At 35.9% G+C, this 20,146-nt stretch overlaps 1 protein-coding gene across 1 annotated transcript; it reads right to left on the bottom strand.

Annotated features, from left to right (window-relative positions):
• Nucleotides 1-1,976: 1,976 nt before the first annotated feature.
• Nucleotides 1,977-19,250, bottom strand: fam20a (FAM20A golgi associated secretory pathway pseudokinase). The gene is made up of 11 exons (XM_016294916.1): nucleotides 18,591-19,250; nucleotides 15,159-15,408; nucleotides 11,720-11,732; nucleotides 10,382-10,460; nucleotides 8,947-9,039; nucleotides 5,642-5,757; nucleotides 4,819-4,999; nucleotides 4,350-4,459; nucleotides 4,042-4,123; nucleotides 2,502-2,561; nucleotides 1,977-2,393 (listed from the first exon to the last, which is right to left on the bottom strand). The coding sequence occupies exons 1-11, from the start codon at nucleotides 18,935-18,937 to the stop codon at nucleotides 2,126-2,128; spliced, it is 1,599 nt and encodes a 532-aa protein (XP_016150402.1). The 5' UTR covers nucleotides 18,938-19,250; the 3' UTR covers nucleotides 1,977-2,125.
• Nucleotides 19,251-20,146: the final 896 nt, after the last annotated feature.

The raw sequence follows: 20,146 nt of genomic DNA, 5'->3' as shown, positions 1-20,146 counted from the left end.
ATCATGTGGCATATGAGTGCTGTTCAGTTATTACACTGAAAATAAATTATTTGATCAAATAATTTTTATTTTGTGTTAAAATATATTCATTTTTGGCAGTTTGATTAAAATGAGTTTCTGTCACAGAAAAGGAAGGTCCACTTGAGTACACTGCATTGTGGGATATATTACATGCAATGTGCTTTGTTGTACACATTCAAAAGTTTGTGGTCAGTAAGATTTTAATTTTTTATTTCCGTTGAGTTATAATTTCAGATATCCTTGGTTTGTATGCTGTGTGGCATTTGCTAAATCTGTTCTCATCCAACAGATGGGACTGAATGAACTGAATTGTAATTTTTTTGCATGTCATGTTCTTAGACAAGTCATGACTGCTTGAGTGCTAAAATCAGATGTTTTTATGCTTAAATTTCAATTTTATTATACTCAAATGTGTTAAAAGATAATACAAGTGTTTACACGCGTCACACAAGGCTTTCTGTCAGCTGGCAGTCAGGAACTGGACTGAATCGGAAAGAATGCAAATATTTAGTTATTTTAATGAGGCAATGTGAGAATGTGACAAACAGTCATGAATAACTGACCGGGATTTGATTTACAGTTTTTCAGATTATGTTTATCCACCACCACCAATTCAGAAATTAACATTTTGAGCATTTGATCTGGATTTGGTAAACCCAAATTTATTTCTGCTAGCTGAGACACTAATGATGACGAATTTAATCTAGCTTCGACTTGCAGTACAATACTGCAACAGAGTGGTGAACCACAAGTTGCAACAAGGCTTTTCAAAGATCCCACTTGACAGCCTGTGAAGTACAACCAGATGAGACCGCTGAGGATTACACACTTCGGATCCGTCTGGAAAGTCCGAAATCTGTCTCGCAACCTACCGCAGAGTTTCTCTGGTGATGTGGCCTGTTTGTGTGCTACATCACCAGCTCAGCTGCCACTAATAGTTGTTTGTATAAAAATGGACAGAAAGGGAACGGATAATCAGAGGAAATGCTTCTTGCTGTGCAGTTAAAGCACCACATGAATGGTGTGTTTGCTGATGTAAGGAGATCTGTAGATCATCTGTCTGGCTCTGGGATTTTAGAGCCGTCGGCAGCTTTTGTTAGGGAGCTTTTTGAAGTAATATTACATGGCCTCTTTTTAGCATAATAGAGTCATAAACATGAGATAAAAGGTCCAAATGATAAGATGAGAAGTTGAAATTATGAGGTAAAAAGTGATACTGAGAGATATGAGATAGAATGTTGGAATTATGAGATATTCATCATGACAGTCAAAATTGACAAAAAGAAGTCTTTTTTGGAATTGACTTTTTTTATTTCACTGGTTTATGATCATTTGGGCATTTTTGTGTCAATAATGACCTATTTATCTCATAATTTTGACATTTTTGATTATCATATTTATAAGTCATAGTTTCAACTTTTTATCTCTGGCTTATCTCATAATTTCTACTTATGTGATAATTTTGGCTGTTATAATTATGACTTTGTATCTCGTAATCTTGACTTTTTGTCACTTTTGACAATTAAGATTTGTTTAGTAATATCAGACAGCCCTTTTTAGCCAATCATAATTAGGATAAAGTCATAAATATGAGATAAACAATCAACATTATGAGTTAAAAATACATACCTTTGTAGTTGTATTATAGTTATATATTGACATTGAGATACTAAGTCATCATGACAAAAATTTTACTTTTTAGAATTGACGTTTTATCTCATTTTAAATGTTTCATGATCATTTAAACTTATCTCATAATTTACATTTCTTGTCAATTTCAGAGCTCTTCATCTCGATAATTACTTAATTATCTCATAATATTGATTGTCTCATAATTATAAGTCATAATTTCAACTTTTTTTTATCTCTGTGACCTTTATCTCTTAATTTTAATTTGTGAAATTTTGTTAAATTCATAATTATGACTTTGTATCTCATAATTTTGAACTTCAGAAATATGAATGATTTTTCCTCCTGGTGTCCTTAGATGCCATGATTTTGGACAAAAGAGGTGATTTAGTTCAGTGGCTTAGTCTGGAAGTTATCATAACGTCACTTCAGTGGATTGCTGATATCTCCTCAAACCCTCGCTCTTCTCGTTCCGTCACCTGTTATTTCCTCCTGGGTGGCTTGTAGTTACTCTGGATGACTCTACAAAATCTCTGATCACCACTTGTGGTTCTCCCAGCTTCTTCACACACTTTCCTACTGTCCTGAGCACATGGCCGAGCCGGCGGTCCAAGGCCTGCAGGTGGTCCTCAGTCAGAACTGGCGAGAGAGGGTCTCTGGAGAGGGATTCCCTCATGACGTCGCTCAGGCGGTACTCGGACTTCGCCAAAAGCTTCAGTCTAAACAGCGTGGAACGCTTGATCCTGTGAGAGGCCATGTGTTTTGTGAGTAGGACTATATGTCTCATACAACTGTTCGTAAATGAACTTCAGAATCATATAATTTAGTAAATATTTCAGAAAGATTCTTACATGCAACATTGGGTCAATGGAGCAAGAATGGACATCTCATCGTCGGAATGCCGGCCGAATCTGCAGTAAACAAGAGGATGAAGAAGCCCGTTTTGGCCATATAATAATAATATATATATATATATATCATGCTTTGGTAAATCATAAATTAGGAGATTTAAAAAAAAAAAATCCAATTTATGACAAAAACATACATTTTTAGATACTCATATCTAATATGTTTCTATCTAATAATATGTCATAATCATAACAGACAAAATTATGACAGTCATAATTATGACCTAAAATTCTACTTTTTATCTCATATTTCGATTTGTGTGTGATCATTTCCACTTTCTCATAATTTTGACTGTCAAAATTGTGAAAAAGTCGATTTTTTTTATCTCAGTTATGACCTACTAAATACATTGACTTTTTTTCATAATGTTGACTTTTTATCTCATATAGATATTTTTCTCATAATTTTGACATTTTGTCACATTTTAACTTCTCAATTTTGACTTGCGTGATTATTTTGATTTATGTCATGATTATGACTTTGTATCTCATTAATTTCAACTTTTTATCTCTTGACTTTTTTCTATGATTTCGACCTTATCTTATCATTTTAACTTTTTTGTCCATTTTGACTTTGATCTCAATTATGACTTTATCTCATAATTTGAACCTGTATCATAATGTTGACTATCTTATAACTGACTTTTACCTTATAATTGACTTTTTGTCATGATTTCAACCTTTTATCTCATAATTTTGACTTTTTTTGTTAGTTTCGACTTTTCTCTCATCATGCCAATTTTTTTTTTGTCAATTTCAACTTTTTATCTCATAATTGACTTTGTCATAATTTCACATTTTATGTCATGATTTACCAAAGCATTATATTTTTTCTTATATCAAAAATGAGCTTTCATAACCACTCAGTGGAAGGGGCTATTCACACATAACATGTTTTTTTTTTGCATTTAAAAATGTGAGATACAAGGCAGTGGAATGAAAGAGAAACGAAAGATCTAGAGACACGTTTTAAAAGCTGAACTTTTGACTGGAGTGCTGTGTTTATTGAACACCATGTATTGCACAAGACACTGCAAAAGACGCGAGTGCAATGGCCAAAAACAATGAAAAAGCAGTGCAGTGCATTGTGTCAATTTCAACTTTTTATCTCATAATTGACTTTTTGTCATAATTTCACATTTTATGTCATGATTTACCAAAGCATTATATTTTTTCTTATATCAAAAATGAGCTTTCATAACCACTCAGTGGAAGGGGCTATTCACACATAACATGTTTTTTTTTTTGCATTTAAAAATGTGAGATACAAGGCAGTGGAATGAAAGAGAAACGAAAGATCTAGAGACACGTTTTAAAAGCTGAACTTTTGACTGGAGTGCTGTGTTTATTGAACACCATGTATTGCACAAGACACTGCAAAAGACGCGAGTGCAATGGCCAAAAACAATGAAAAAGCAGTGCAGTGCATTGCAAAAATGCGTTCAGTGTTAACGGCCCCAAAAGTTTACAGATGAGAACATACCCTCTGGCGTTGTCTAAGTGGAGCAGGAAGCCATCATCTCCAAACTTGGTGAAAATTTCATAGTGGTGCCTGTCCATGTTTCCTGAAACATGAAAGAGACATTTTTTCCTTTAAGGTCAGTACACTGGCTTATGTAACTCTGGATTTAAAGTTTCCTTATTGTCGGTGTGATGCTTATTTTGGTGCCAAACCAACCATCAACACCCTACTTTGATCGTCAGGTATGAAAAATTGTTTCATGTAAGTTTTACGTGACGTTTTGACAAAATTAATTCCATCAAGTGTCGATATGGAAAGCGTTTACATGCCTGTAAGAAAGTCAAATATTGCCATGTCAATAATGTTGAGCAGTCTGTTCCCAGAGTTGTAGGGATAAAGTTTTTTGACATTATCACAATATAACGCATTGACCTCCCACCTGAGAAGAAAGAGAAGATGTTAATTGCTTCAAGCTGTTTGGACACATCTGAACATTACTGAACTTTAGACCCTTTTGTGAGCATGACAAACATTTTTGTTTCTTAGCCATGGTCTGAATCAAGAGCTGGATTTCTCAAATCCAAATAAGGACATTCTACACTTCATAAAACAACAAATGTTGATCGGACCGGAATACTGTTTTATTTTCTGTATAAATCAAGTTAAACTGAATCTAAACGGACCCATTTTACTTTCTTAAAACACATTCCTGCTCTTTTTAAGTCCCAGAAAGAAAAGAATCATTCTTTGCACTCAAAACTGAAGAGTGATTTAGTGCGTCTGAGAGTCAGAGCGTACTCCTCTCTCCCGGTGAAACTGTAGGCACGTATCCAGGGGTTTGGGATGGAGATCCGCGGGGCGATGCTCAAGCCCGGTAGATAAGCAGACATGGAGCCCTCCAGCAGATCAGGATGACCACACACGGCGTACTCCGACTTGCACACGTATAAACACTTAGCAAAGAAACACGTGTTGTTGGCTGGTCAAGAAATAAGAAAAGCATTTAAAGCAACTCACTCTGATAGAAACTGGCCCAAAATTATACATATAAACAGACAGAACCGTTCAAAAGTTTGGGGTCAGAATTTTTCATTTTGTATGCTCACCAAAAGTGCATTAATTTGATCAAAAAAATGCAGTGACATTTTTGTGATATTGTAATATATTAATAAAGTTTGAAATGCACATTTTTTTATTTCAATATATGTTAAAATGTATTCGATTTCTGTGATCAAAGCTGAATTTTCAGCATCATAACTCCAGTCTTCAGTGTCAGATGATGCTTCAGAAATCATTCTGATATGCTGATTTACTGTTCAAGAAGCATTTCTGATTATTATCAATGTTGAAAACAGTTGTGCTGCACAATATTTTTGTGGAAACTGATACTTTTTATTCAGGATTCAGGATTCTTTGATGAATGGAAAGTTCAAAAAACAGCATTTATAGAAATCTTTTGTAACATTATAAATGTCTTTCCTGACACTTTTGATCAGTTTAATGCATCCTTTCTGAATCAAAATAATAATTTCTTTAAAAAACGTACTTACCCCAAACTTTTGAACAGAAGCCTTTATTATATTTATTTTGTTAAAAATGTGTTTTGACTAGTAATGCAAACCTGGAGAGTTGAAGAAGACACTGCGCAGTTCCTCATTGTGTGTTATGTACAAAATCTCACCCGTCACATTAATGAATCGTCCCGCCACGGGTGGAACTCTCCGGAAGTCCAGCACTCTGCACACAATCCACATATTCACACACTCATGGCTGGCCATCTACAGGAGCATCTCAATAAATTAGAATGTCGTGGAAAAGTTCACTTATTTCAGTAATTCAACTCAAATTGTGAAACTCGTGTATTAAATAAATTCAATGCACACAGACTGAAGTAGTTTAAGTCTTTGGTTCTTTTAATTGTGATGATTTTGGCTCACATTTAACAAAAACCCACCAATTCACTATCTCAACAAATTAGATTACTTCATAAGACCAATAAAAAAAACATTTTTAGTGAATTGTTGGCCTTCTGGAAAGTATGTTCATTTACTGTACATGTACTCAATACTTGGTAGGGGCTCCTTTTGCTTTAATTACTGCCTCAATTCGGCGTGGCATGGAGGTGATCAGTTTGTGGCACTGCTGAGGTGGTATGGAAGCCCAGGTTTCTTTGACAGTGGCCTTCAGCTCATCTGCATTTTTTGGTCTCTTGTTTCTCATTTTCCTCTTGACAATACCCCATAGATTCTCTATAGGGTTCAGGTCTGGTGAGTTTGCTGGCCAGTCAAGCACACCAACACCAGGGTCATTTAACCAACTTTTGGTGCTTTTGGCAGTGTGGGCAGGTGCCAAATCCTGCTGGAAAAATGAAATCAGCATCTTCAAAAAGCTGGTCAGCAGAAGGAAGCATAAAGTGCTCCAAAATTTCTTGGTAAACAGGTGCAGTGACGTTGGTTTTCAAAAAACACAATGGACCAACACCAGCAAATGACATTGCACCCCAAATCATCACAGACTGTGGAAACTTAACACTGGACTTCAAGCAACTTGGGCTATGAGCTTCTCCACCCTTCCTCCAGACTCTAGGACCTTGGTTTCCAAATGAAATACAAAACTTGCTCTCATCTGAAAAGAGGACTTTGGACCACTGGGCAACAGTCCAGTTCTTCTTCTCCTTAGCCCAGGTAAGACGCCTCTGACACTGTCTGTGGTTCAGGAGTGGCTTAACAAGAGGAATACGACAACTGTAGCCAAATTCCTTGACACGTCTGTGTGTGGTGGCTCTTGATGCCTTGACCCCAGCCTCAGTCCATTCCTTGTGAAGTTCACTCAAATTCTTGAATCGATTTTGCTTGACAATCCTCATAAGGCTGCGGTTCTCTCGGTTGGTTGTGCATCTTTTTCTTCCACACTTTTTCCTTCCACTCAACTTTCTGTTAACATGCTTGGATACAGCACTCTGTGAACAGCCAGCTTCTTTGGCAATGAATGTTTGTGGCTTACCCTCCTTGTGAAGGGTGTCAATGATTGTCTTCTGGACAACTGTCAGATCAGCAGTCTTCCCCATGATTGTGTAGCCTAGTGAACCAAACTGAGAGAGCATTTTGAAGGCTCAGGAAACCTTTGCAGGTGTTTTGAGTTGATTAGCTGATTGGCATGTCACCATATTCTAATTTGTTGAGATAGTGAATTGGTGGGTTTTTGTTAAATGTGAGCAAAAATCATCACAATTAAAAGAACCAAAGACTTAGACTACTTTAGTCTGTGTGCATTGAATTTATTTAATACACAAGTTTCACAATTTGAGTTGAATTACTGAAATAAATGAACTTTTCCACGACATTCTAATTTATTGAGATGCACCTGTAAGTCAGCTTTACTATTAACCTGATTTTCGACAAATTAAGTCTCTTTAAATCATATTTTGAGTGAGATATCCTAAAATATCTAAATAGGTTTGCTAAAGGAATTTCTGTAAGATTTCAACTTATCCAGTAGCATCTTACTTAACTCTGAGAGGATTTTCAATTCAAACTACGTTTGCTTTTCCTTCAGTGTGTTTTTGACTAGTCATTTCTCTTCAGCTGAAGAGGTTTAGCTGAGTGTTTAATCAAGCTCAGATGAGGAATAACCTGCAGGAAAACACCCTTTTCTCAAGTGGCTTTGCTTACACCACTAATGACAGGGTGAAACTCCTGGGGAATTTTTCCTTGCCACTTGTTCACTGGGGCTTTGGAAATGATATGCATTGTAAAAAGCACTACACAAATAAACTGAACTGACCTGTAAACCTCAGTCATTAGAAATGCATACAGTGAGAAAAATGAGGATTCTTCAACATGTTTTACGATAGCTAACAATACAATGACATTATTAAAGTATTATTGAAGTGCGTAACATCTGTGCCACTTATGTCACCAAACAATATGCCAAAATAATCTGAACAACCCCCCCATCTGCAATTGGTCAATCAAATAGATAGACCCGCCCCAAACTCATGCTATGCAACAGAGCCCGCCCATTTTTTAGGTTCTAGTATTTTTCCTATTCATTTTTTTCCATAGGGATTTTGTTTTAAGAGTTATAAGCCATGAACTAACAAGCGACAAAGGTACAAGTCTGTGAACTTACTGGCTTTGATAACTTAAGTGAAAGAACTACAATCCCATGAAGCATTGCGAATGACAATGAATGAAAAACAATGGATATATATAAACAACTATTGATTTGCCTGTTTTGATTCTGGAAGAATTATGGGTAATGTAGTTTTTCACCAAGAATTCTAACGCTCAACAGGATTATTTAAGAAACAAGTTGAAATAACGCAACTTCAACAAAAGCATATACAATCTATCTACAACCCTGTAGCTCAAAACAGGTCTGTCTTTAACAGCTTCAAAAATCAATTCCCCTGTGGAAAAAATAAATGGGATTTTTACTTCCAGAACCCGACTGTTGCACTCTATTGGATGAAGTAATGTTGCTGTGCTAGTCTGGACGAGATGTTCAAAAAAGAACTTGAAAATCAACAGGACAATTGCTGACCGAGTTTTTGTGTCTGTAATCTCTAAGATCTTTCCTAGTAAATCATAAGTGACGTTTTATAGCCTCTGTTTTAGTGAATTCCCTTGATGTCTGTTGCAGTCTGCCCTAAGGTTTCATCACCATATAATCGTCCACAATAGACCTCACCAAATATGCTTTGGCGAGAGTAATCATGCTGAACCTCACTGTCTCAACAGGCCTAAACAATGATGTACAGTATCCCACTGAGGTGCAGCCTGAGGGATTTCATCTGTTTACTCATATCAGATCCTTCACTGTATAATTCATTCCTGCTTTTGTCTATCTGTCCTGTCATTCCTGTGCGTCTGTCAATCCGGTCGCATTCGCTGTGCGACTCTAATCGACGTTCGTCTGTGTCACCTGTCGAGGTGGAAAGCTGCTATCTCAGCATTGTGTCTCTGAAAGTCGACAAAATAGAAGAAGTTCTCCGGCGTCTCTTCATGTCTCTTCTGTCTGAAATCAAAAAGGACCATTTCTATCAGTTCAACCTAAACTTGAACCAAAGTGTAGTAATATGTAAATCTAAATAGAAAAGTGATACCTCATTGGTTTAAACATAGCTTTGCCAAAATCTTGGAGCTTTAGGGCCAACTTCAGGTGAAGACCGCTTGGTTTAACCACTGATTGGACAGTCAAAAGAAAAGAAAACAGTTATATTTCCTTCTTAATATGAATGTACAGGTTAAAAAAATTATATGTATAGTAATGTGAAAATATTAGTGCTGTCAAAATAAGAATTAAGAAAGAAATTATTAGTAAAAAGACTATTAATTAACAACAGTTTTTGTGTTAACACATTTAAAGTGCCCTATTATGTCATTTTTAAGGTTCCTAATATTGTTTTGGGAGTCTCCTTCAATAGGTTTACATGCATGCAAGGTCAAAATACACTTTTGTTGTCTCAGAATATGCATTTAATATCACCTCATTTTCCAAGGATTCTCAAACGATTCGTTCGAAGCAGTTCAAAGATTCAGTCGTTCTAAGCCCCTCCTTTCGGAAACGATACACCGATTGCCATAGTTCTGTATTTTGAACGCGCGATGGAAAAATTGAACATTATTTATCATACTTACGGGATGTGATTCAGTGGAGCCAGCTGGTCCAATTAAACTGGGTGCTGAGCCGTCTTTCAAGAGCAAGCTTTTTGTGAATCCCGGGCAGTGTTGCCAGATTGGAAATGTCCAAGTATCGTACCAGAAGCTCAAAATTATCGTATTTGGAAGAAAATTATCGTACGCGAGAAAAAACGTACAGAATACAGCTATTTATCTACTAGATTAGAACAACAACTTTTTGACACAACCTTAAAATCACCACAATAAATAAATAACTATGCTAGGGCCCTATGAAATACGTTACGTATGAAATATGTTTTGTTTTTTTTTATTCCAAATTAAAAAAAATTTGGATTCTGTTTTTTTTCCATTTTAATTTTTCTGGACTCCTTTTTAAATTGTTAAATGACATTTTATTAATCAAAAGCACGTCTAATTAAATAATGAAACGTATACAATTTAACATAAAATGAAATGTTCTATTTTTTTCACCTTGTTTATTGTTACCAAATTCTGTGTTTTAATATGTCTAATTATTTTAATGCATAAAAACTACTTTTATTTATAGCCTTATGTTTTTTTTCTTTAGAAATTCTGCATTGTGTGTTTATCGAATGAAGGCATAACACATTAATTTAATTGATCTTTTAATTAATGAAAATTAAACAAATTTTATTTGTTGGCAAACAAAGGGGATTTACAATTAAAATTAAAACATGGAAGAAGAAAAGTGATACCTCATTGGTTTAAACATAGCTTTGCCAAAATCTTGGAGCTTTAGGGCCAACTTCAGGTGAAGACCGCTTGGTTTAACCACTGATTGGACAGTCAAAAGAAAAGAAAACAGTTATATTTCCTTCTTAATATGAATGTACAGGTTAAAAAAATTATATGTATAGTAATGTGAAAATATTAGTGCTGTCAAAATAAGAATTAAGAAAGAAATTATTAGTAAAAAGACTATTAATTAACAACAGTTTTTGTGTTAACACATTTAAAGTGCCCTATTATGTCATTTTTAAGGTTCCTAATATTGTTTTGGGAGTCTCCTTCAATAGGTTTACATGCATGCAAGGTCAAAATACACTTTTGTTGTCTCAGAATATGCATTTAATATCACCTCATTTTCCAAGGATTCTCAAACGATTCGTTCGAAGCAGTTCAAAGATTCAGTCGTTCTAAGCCCCTCCTTTCGGAAACGATACACCGATTGCCATAGTTCTGTATTTTGAACGCGCGATGGAAAAATTGAACATTATTTATCATACTTACGGGATGTGATTCAGTGGAGCCAGCTGGTCCAATTAAACTGGGTGCTGAGCCGTCTTTCAAGAGCAAGCTTTTTGTGAATCCCGGGCAGTGTTGCCAGATTGGAAATGTCCAAGTATCGTACCAGAAGCTCAAAATTATCGTATTTGGAAGAAAATTATCGTACATGAGTAAAAACGTACAGAATACAGCTATTTATCTACTAGATTAGAACAACAACTTTTTGACACAACCTTCAAATTACCACAAGAAATAAATAACTATGCTAGGGCCCTATGAAATACGTTCGTATGAAATATGTTTTTTTTTTTTTTATTCCAAATTAAAAAAAATTTGGATTCTGTTTTTTTTCCATTTTAATTTTTCTGGACTCCTTTTTAAATTGTTAAATGACATTTTATTAATCAAAAGCACGTCTAATTAAATAATGAAACGTATACAATTTAACATAAAATGAAATGTTCTATTTTTTTCACCTTGTTTATTGTTACCAAATTCTGTGTTTTAATATGTCTAATTATTTTAATGCATAAAAACTACTTTTATTTATAGCCTTATGTTTTTTTTCTTTAGAAATTCTGCATTGTGTGTTTATCGAATGAAGGCATAACACATTAATTTAATTGATCTTTTAATTAATGAAAATTAAACAAATTTTATTTGTTGGCAAACAAAGGGGATTTACAATTAAAATTAAAACATGGAAGAAATATTGTGATTATTCCTTAATAATTTTAGTAGTAGTAGTTGTACGTACATTCTACTGAACAATAGTACATTTCTGGCAGAAACTATATATTTTTGACTCTCAGAGCAGTTCTGGGGATGTTGTTCATGTATTTATGTCCTATTTAGTGAGAAGGCAGATCCTGAAATCACCGCGAGCGTCACGCGCACTTCAGTATGTGTGTAGTAAACAAAACCGCTGACATTCATTCAGACCATAGACTATGATTCAGACAGACACAGAACATGCAGGATTTATATTTAAATAGCCTTTTTGCGGCTTAATATTTACAGATACTAGTCCATATCACGATTTAAGTGTAATGACCTTCCTTTGATTAATTCATCCAAACTTTGACAAATTCCGTGACATTCCGCATTATACAGTAAATTCCGTTGACTGGATTCCGCAATTCCATCCATGTTTTCTGCATCGCAGATATCATAGGGCCATAGGCGTACCTTGCGGGAAGGTCGCTGTCATCAGAATCCTGCGTGTTGCCAGATGTTGAGGGTCCTGAGGTGTGCACCAACCCATTTAGAGCGTCTGTAATGAGCCGATTTCATGGCTTTGTTTTGATGAGGTTGACTTTGGAAAAAAACACGTTCTGAAATTATCGTACATTATGGAATTTTTTTCCTTTTTGATCGTACATCGTACAGAGGTCAAAATTATCGTACAAATACGATAATTATCGTACGTCTGGCAACACTGATCCCGGGTTGATTAGAGCAGCAGTCGTCAGTAAAATGACGTGTTTGAGGGCGGGTCAAGTTGTTGGGGCGGGAATTATGCAAATGTGTTACCTCGTGTCGTGTAGGGATTCGAATTACTAACGAAAATTCTTTCTTTTGGGAGAGAAAAACTTTATTTATCGGTTTTCAACTTTGCAGATGATTTGCATTCACATACAGCTACATTACACACCACATGAAAGGCAACATTCGAAATGGCACAATAGGGGCACTTTAACAGAGAATACTTATTTTTCTGTAATAAAACATATTCAGTTATATAACTAAAGTAAAATAATAAAACAATGTTTCTAAATGATGTATATATAATAATATACAAGTTATTATACTGGATATCAGTTTGAAAATCATTAATAATGATTATATATTAACATTATCATTAATATTATGACTATTCGTGGATATAATAATTTTTCTCTAAAACATATTCAGTTATATATTTTAAGTAAAGTAATAAAAAAGTTTGTAAGTTTTATATATATGCAATATGTTTCTAATTTATATGCAAAATGATCCAGAATAATTACTTCCTTTTTTTAATGTGTTGTGGTGGAAAATAGGATTAAAAATGTCAGGAGATTGATCTAGCACTTGACTCTTTTTGGACTGTGAGATCTTATTTTTTGCTCCCCAGAGTCGACCTTTCGGCTGTAATAGTTTAATTATAGAGGGATCTTTACATAACAGGGCTTGCGGTGAACACAACGCTCCACCAGTGCTGTTCCTTTAGCTTTTGTCTGAGGGTTTGGCAAGCCGTGGCAGGCTGCCGGCAATCCTAAACCGCACCGTTCCAACTTCATTTAGCTCCTTTCCAGCACAATCATATCAATAGTTCACAAACTCAACCATGCTCCAAAATAACACACGAGTAATAAGCGAAACAGAAAAACAACACAAAAGTTCAAGGCAAACAATAAAAACGTTAGTTATACTGTATTAGACATTCAATAAGGCCAAAAAGAGCTAAAAGGAGAAAACGAACAATAGCATTTGGTTCATGTGTAAGCACTCGCGGCCAGATGCGGTTGTGTGGTTTTAGCATCACTGTCTGTTATGGGATGTGCTGGTGGACATTAAGAGACGTTTACTCTAGACTTTCGTGAGGGGCAGCTGTTTGTTTCTGAAAGGGTTATAAAATGGCCTCATCTATCTTAAACCAGTGGCCATTCATTATAAAACACGGCCATTGAAACTAGGCCTTTGTTAGTGGCTTTCTACTCTACACCACCGACTTGCGATTAGTGCTGGGCGAAATACCAGTTCAAACAGTAAACCGGTTTGAATCACGCACACGGTATGAATTTTGAAAAAAAAAGGTATACAAGTGGCTAAGCAATGTAGAAAGCGTCTTGAATTGAGAGGTTAAGGACACCAACAGCAGCAAGTAAATTAGGCATGGTCACTTTAAGACACAATGCATGGCTCTAATATAACGATACACATCAGATTGTTGAAACAACTGTTTGCGTTCACTTAAGACATAGCCAACAGTTTTTCGAGGATACTCGCCAAGACGGGTATTTTGACATGTATCGTGTATTTGTCTGTTCAAGCGCAAGAAGATGCCAAACTCAATTCGATGATCATTGGCTCTCTGTGTGTGCACCGAACAATGCATGAGTACTTGCACTTCTTCTTATGCTTGAATGCTTTAAAATCTCATGAATGTTTAAAATGACAAGGCTTAAAAACACATGCAAATGATAAGCTTTCACGACGAAGCGCAGCAATGGCCCATTAACTGTCCTGAGCGTCTTTCATGCTGGGAAGTCGGTTGAAATCGCCCCCCCCACACACACACAGCCGTGGGCCCCTATAATCATCAGCACCTTTCTCCCCACTAACGACGGCCCTGGTTTTATGTAGCATTATTGCACAAAGCTAAGGTCAGACCATTCTGTTTTTGCTTTAAATTTTGAAATTATACAATCTAATTTACATCAAAAACTGCTCATACTATATGTAGCATGTTCGTTTGGATCGTGATTCAAATGCAGTGGTTCTGCAACAGTTTCATGCATTCTGATGAATATGAACGCGCAGTCAGGTAAAAACATGATACAGATTTTTGGTCAAACCACTCAGCATTACTTACAATATATATTGGTTTTACTCATTAGCGTCAAAGCTACAGAACTCAAACTAGATCAACTGTACGTAATCTTCTTTTAAGGGAAGTCGTGGCCTTATGTTTAGAGAGTCGGATTCATAACCCAAGGTTGCGGGTTCGAGTCTTGTATCAGCAGGGATTGTAGGTGGGGGGAGTGAATGTACAGCACTCTCTCTAAATGCACTCTCTAGCCTCGTTTCCACCAACGATGCAGTTACAATACAGTATGATTCAGGACGGTACACCCTGATCCGGCTTGCGTTTCCACCGCCAACAGTACCCTTCTTGATAGGCGTGGTGCATGCCGGAAAGTAGCGATCTACGTCATTCTCGCGCGTGTGCAAAGTGCAACATTGTCTGTGTGTATGTGTGTGAAAATATAAAATTCTAAAATACACTGTTATGTTTTTTGTGTTTGCGCACACTGATGTAAACAAACCCAACACGCATGAGCATTCCCTTTGCAGCACATGCAAGTGAAGATTTTCTGTCAACCAATCAACGTTCTGCAGTGAGTTTAGCTCCACCCTTTAGGTACCGGACTACTGTGCTAGGTACCCCAACGGAAGGGTCCCAAAAAAGTGGTATGGTACGGTTCACTATTTTTGCACCATTCACAACTTCTGACAATGGAAACGGAATTGATTGTGTACCGTACTGAACCGTACCGCTCGGTGGAAACGAGTCTTCTGACATCTTATAGCATCACCTGCGCTGATGACGGTGGCCGTCTGCATGTCCCGCAGGAGTCTGTCGACGCTGCTGTCGTCTCTTGAATACAGCGCATATCGATTGATCCCTAGATGGAACTGCAGCCAGCTGGCCTCCGGGTCAAAGGTCACGGGATGATCGAGTATAGTGATGTTTGAAGCTGCTGCCGCCTCGATGTAGAACTTTTTCATTCTGTGCAGGAGAACAAGAGCTGGCATTAGAGATCGTTTGGGCTTTTACACAAATGTTATCCGTCATTATATAATATTCAGATTCAGAAATTTAAATCTTTTCTCTTTAAACATGAATGAGAGGTACTTTCCTGCACAAGAACTGGGAATGAAACGAGTAGAAATTACACATTTGGTGAGCTCTCTTTTAAGTCATTAACCTAGATAGGTATTATTAGGTGTTCAAATAATGACTTCTCTTGGCATGCACAGGCCTGTGACATGTAGAAACCTTTAAGATGTACAGTTATCCTATTCCAAAGCCTCCCATAGAAAGAGACTTTATTTTCTATTACTTTAGAACCGAGCCATAAACTGCACACACACACGCACACACACGCTCGCACGCACGCACACACACATAGAGAGAGAGAATTATAAATAATAAATATTATAATTTTGCTTTATTTGTATTTAATTTTAACACAAAGGCATAATATAATACTATTATGTTATTTAAATAGCATTGCATGAAATATAATTCACACATTCCCAATTTACTGCTGTAACTGTGATAGTTAATCAAAGATAATAAATTAGGGTGGGGCTACATACTGTATATGTAATGTAATTGAATATAATATAATATGCTTAACATAATAGTTTTATATTAATTAATAATAATCAATATTTAAATAAATGTTACAATTTTACTTTATTTTTTTAAACAAAATGACACTATATCCATATAATAATGATAACTAATATTTAAATAAATATTTACATTTTTGCTTCATTTTAATTATAAAGTATATAATACTGTTATATGAATTAAATGGCATAGCAAGTAATGGCATTCACACATTCCCAATTGACTGCCATAATGTGAAATATATTTTCAGAGTAAATAAGATAAGATATTACATGAGGAAAAAGGCAGGACTATAATAAAATATTGGTATTTCAGTTTTTGGAACTCCAATGAAATTCAGGTAATGAGGTTATAATGTGCAAGAAAATGCTGTAATTTCTCATTAGATACCAGAGGAAAATATTAATCTATAATATAGTATTTTTTAACCACTATTATTTGTGTAACCTTTAACATTTAATTTTGAATGGATGTGGCTGATTTTTTGCTTGAGACAACATCATGGAGAAAAGAGAAATTAGTTGAAAGGCAAATATAAACTCTTGAAATGTTTACTGTGGCAGCGAGCCAGCAGGAGCCCACACATGAAAATATATGTGAATCCTCTTCTCTCTGCTTCCATAGTTACCACACGTCACCAGTGCTTCCACATACTGCGCCGACTCAGTACTTACAGCCAGACTCACATTACGCCTCATCAGTGTGTTTATGCTTACAAATACAGCGCAGGGGAACTTTTTAGGTGTTTGTCACCCCCAAAAGATCAGCAATCAGAGATGCTGACCACTGACGGACCCACAACTTCTGAAACAGCCAAGTCTTGATTAGTGTGACCTGATTAACGTGGGTGGTTTATGGCAAGCCTCTGATTATGTGGGAGACACTCGTGTTGCCCATTGGCCTGGCTGCACTTTAACTGAACGGCATCATGGCCAGTACAATTAAAAGAGTGATTTGTCTACACCACAATTAATTAATTAATTTATGCATTTAGCAGACGCTTTTATCCAAAGCGACTTACAGTGCATTCAGGCTATACATTTTTTACCAGTATGTATATACTGTAAATGTACAGTATGTATATATTGTAAATGTGTATACTGTTTATGTACTATAAAACGCAACATAAAAAACAACTCCTTACTAAACTAAACTGAAAATCCCATTTCCGTGGGGTGGCAAGAGGGAGCATTGCTATAAAAAGCTCTTTTAAGCCAAATATTCTGCAGCAAGGCCTTATAAAGAAAATTTAGTGGCCAAGCTAGAGATACAAAAAATATGAAATGAAAAACAATCATTTTTCATTGTTATTTATTGATATATTATATATAATAAATTTGCTTTATTTAAACACACACACAAAGGCATAACATAATACTATTAGATTAATTAATATAATTTTGATTTATTTAAATAAATATTAGAATTTTGCATTATTTTTGTTGTTTTAATAATAATACTGTTTTATTTATTCACATAATTAATATTTAGTTATTTAAATAAATGAATATCATATATATTTTTTTGTATTATGATATATGTGATATGATATAATATATATTTTTTATATTATGGATATAAAACGGATTTTTTAAAACACCAAGGCATAGTATAATTCTATTATATTAATATGATTAAAATGATTATATATGACTATATAGATACATACATACATATATATATATATATATATATATACATTATATTTAAAAATTTTATACAAATTATAAATGTATAATTTATATTTATGATATATATATATACTTTTTTAAACAACATAACATAACACTATTGTAGGCATAATATAATACTACTAAAATAAATAACACATTTAAGGTACTTAAAAAAAAAAATATATATATATATAATATTTTTTAATAAATAACACATTAAGGTGCTTTTAACAACTTTTTTTCTAACCCTAAGTATGGCAAAAAGTATCAAACTGTGTGAGATTCCCAGATTTCCACTATAGTTCTTTGTTGTCGTACTTTGACCCTGACATCAGTGACCACACGCTGTGACCTGCCACCAGGATATGAGACGTTAATTCCACGTGTCCCAATCCCGAGCATTACCACACACGGATCTGTGCACCGCTGGGCCAAACGCAAGCAAACAAGCACTGTGAGTCACTTGATCTTCTTTAATCTGCTGGCTCTGTCAGTAATGTCCTGACTGATGTTTATGGGTACACCATCTCTTTTCTCAGATCTCAAATGAGGTTGTTAATAACAGTAAACTCAAATAACCTCACAAATAAAAAAGCTTTTTTTTTTTTTTAAACAAAGCTTCTTCTAAAATTTGTCAGTAAACTACAGGTTGCCATTATGACAACTTACCCCCTATCGTCAATGTGTGTTAAGTACTGGTGGAAATGTTCAACACTTATTCCTAGTCAACACTTTAAAGTATGTGTCTATACAGAAGCTGATTTAACAACTTAAAGTGACAACTAGCCCTAGTTTCCCCTGCGATTCATTCTGCTCTGAGTGCGTTCCTGCTAATTAAACACATCACATTATTTAAGATGAAGCCAAACAGTTGAGTACCTCTCCCAGCGGCTCACTTTCCTCTTGCAGTAATTCCTGAGCTCCTCTTCCTGCAGTAGCCGTTCGTCGGGCGCCAGTTCTGGAAGACGGATGTTGTAGAGCGGATGTCTGAACAGCCGCTCCAGCTTGGAGCCTCGCTCGGTGGAAACCACCGTGAAATTCTGGCTGGTCGTCCACGGGACGGTTGTAGCACCTCCGTTCTCCAGGCTGCCATTGGTGACCCTGCATGCACAGCTTTCTCTGGGCAGGTGATACCAGGTTTTGAGTCTGGGAAGCAGGACGAAATGGATGTCGGCCGCCAAGAGTGTGACCAAAGTGACGGCCACCAGCAGCCGGTCCCTCCTCATGTCGCCAGACTGGAGTGACCAGTTGGGCTGAGATGTCCTTCAAGCTGGCTAAGTTTGGAAAAATGATCTCCGCTTCTTCATCGACGAATCCTGCAACTTCTAGTCAGACCAGCGTTAGGTTCCCCGCTTATTCCATTCAACACAGCTGCATGCTGCTCCTCACAGTAGCTCGCACATCTGACCCAGACAGCGCAGTGCCCTTGTGAGTCAAGTTGCTTTGCTCTCTCTCTCTGCGTTGCGCTGCTTTGGACTGGAGCGTGGAAGCAGTGCGCTTTCCTTGCCTTCGGGCAACATTCCAGCTGCACCTTCCCACTTCCCATGTAGACACAGCCTCCAATCAAAAAACACACACGCAGATAAACACACACACACATGCTGGAGAGAGACAGAGAGGGAGAGGCAGGGAATGAGTCGGAAAGCAGGTCTGAGTGCCAGCGCACACAAACTGAGTGTTTTCAGTCGGGAAATAAAAAGGCCTGGGTTTTTCTCAGCCTCAAACATTCGCTGGTGAAATGTGCACGTTTCATTGAAACTGCACAACACACTGCTGTGTGAGGTGGATGGGAAGCACTGGTGGAGTTTCCCAGACAACTATTTTGTCTTTGGGATGAGAAGGAAAAAAGGCAAAAACCTACAAAAACAAACAAAGGGATACAGAATGAAGCCTAAAAATAGATTTGTAAAAAATACATGGTTTCTGAGGCTTTTGAAAAAAATAAAAAGATTTATGTATTTGAATTTCATATATATAATTTGGATTATAGAGTTTTGGCAAACTAATAAACTTGCATTAAAGTGTAATGCATATTTGTCAGTCATACATAAATGAAACGAGATTTCAGCACTCAAAACATTTGCATTTTCGTTCATTTAAATAATCATATTTTCAAAATGCGTTTATTCAAACGGTTTAGTATCAGCATAAATCTGTTAATTGTGAAAATCATTACATTTATTCAGTTAAAAAGTATGAACACGGTTAAAATACGGCTATACTGGCAATATTTAACTAATTAAAATGTATGAAATTGAAACAAATGTGATTTTTGGTGAGAATTGTGTATCTAAAACACATTTCGTTTACAGGAAATTGACCTGTTTCTTACGTTTCATTTATATATGACTGACAAACATGCATCGCATTAGGTTTATTAGTGTATGTTAAAACTGTGTAATCCAAATAGATGGAAATTGGACATTTGACATAGT

Source organism: Sinocyclocheilus grahami, unplaced genomic scaffold (genome assembly GCF_001515645.1).
Source record: "Sinocyclocheilus grahami isolate Dianchi unplaced genomic scaffold, SAMN03320097.WGS_v1.1 scaffold326.1, whole genome shotgun sequence".
Classification (NCBI taxonomy): domain Eukaryota; kingdom Metazoa; phylum Chordata; class Actinopteri; order Cypriniformes; family Cyprinidae; genus Sinocyclocheilus; species Sinocyclocheilus grahami.
This window is presented reverse-complemented; position numbering and strand designations above follow the sequence as displayed.

Bases quoted from the DNA above. Each gene is read 5' to 3' on its own strand.
- fam20a (XM_016294916.1), bottom strand. From the start codon at position 18,937: ATGAGGAGGGACCGGCTGCTGGTGGCCGTCACTTTGGTCACACTCTTG. The intron at 4,460-4,818 runs GTACGCTCTGAC...CTTTCTTCTCAG, and splicing joins AGTTTCACCGGGAGAGAGGA to GTGGGAGGTCAATGCGTTAT. The intron at 2,394-2,501 runs GTAAGAATCTTT...GGCCTCTCACAG, and splicing joins CCATTGACCCAATGTTGCAT to GATCAAGCGTTCCACGCTGT.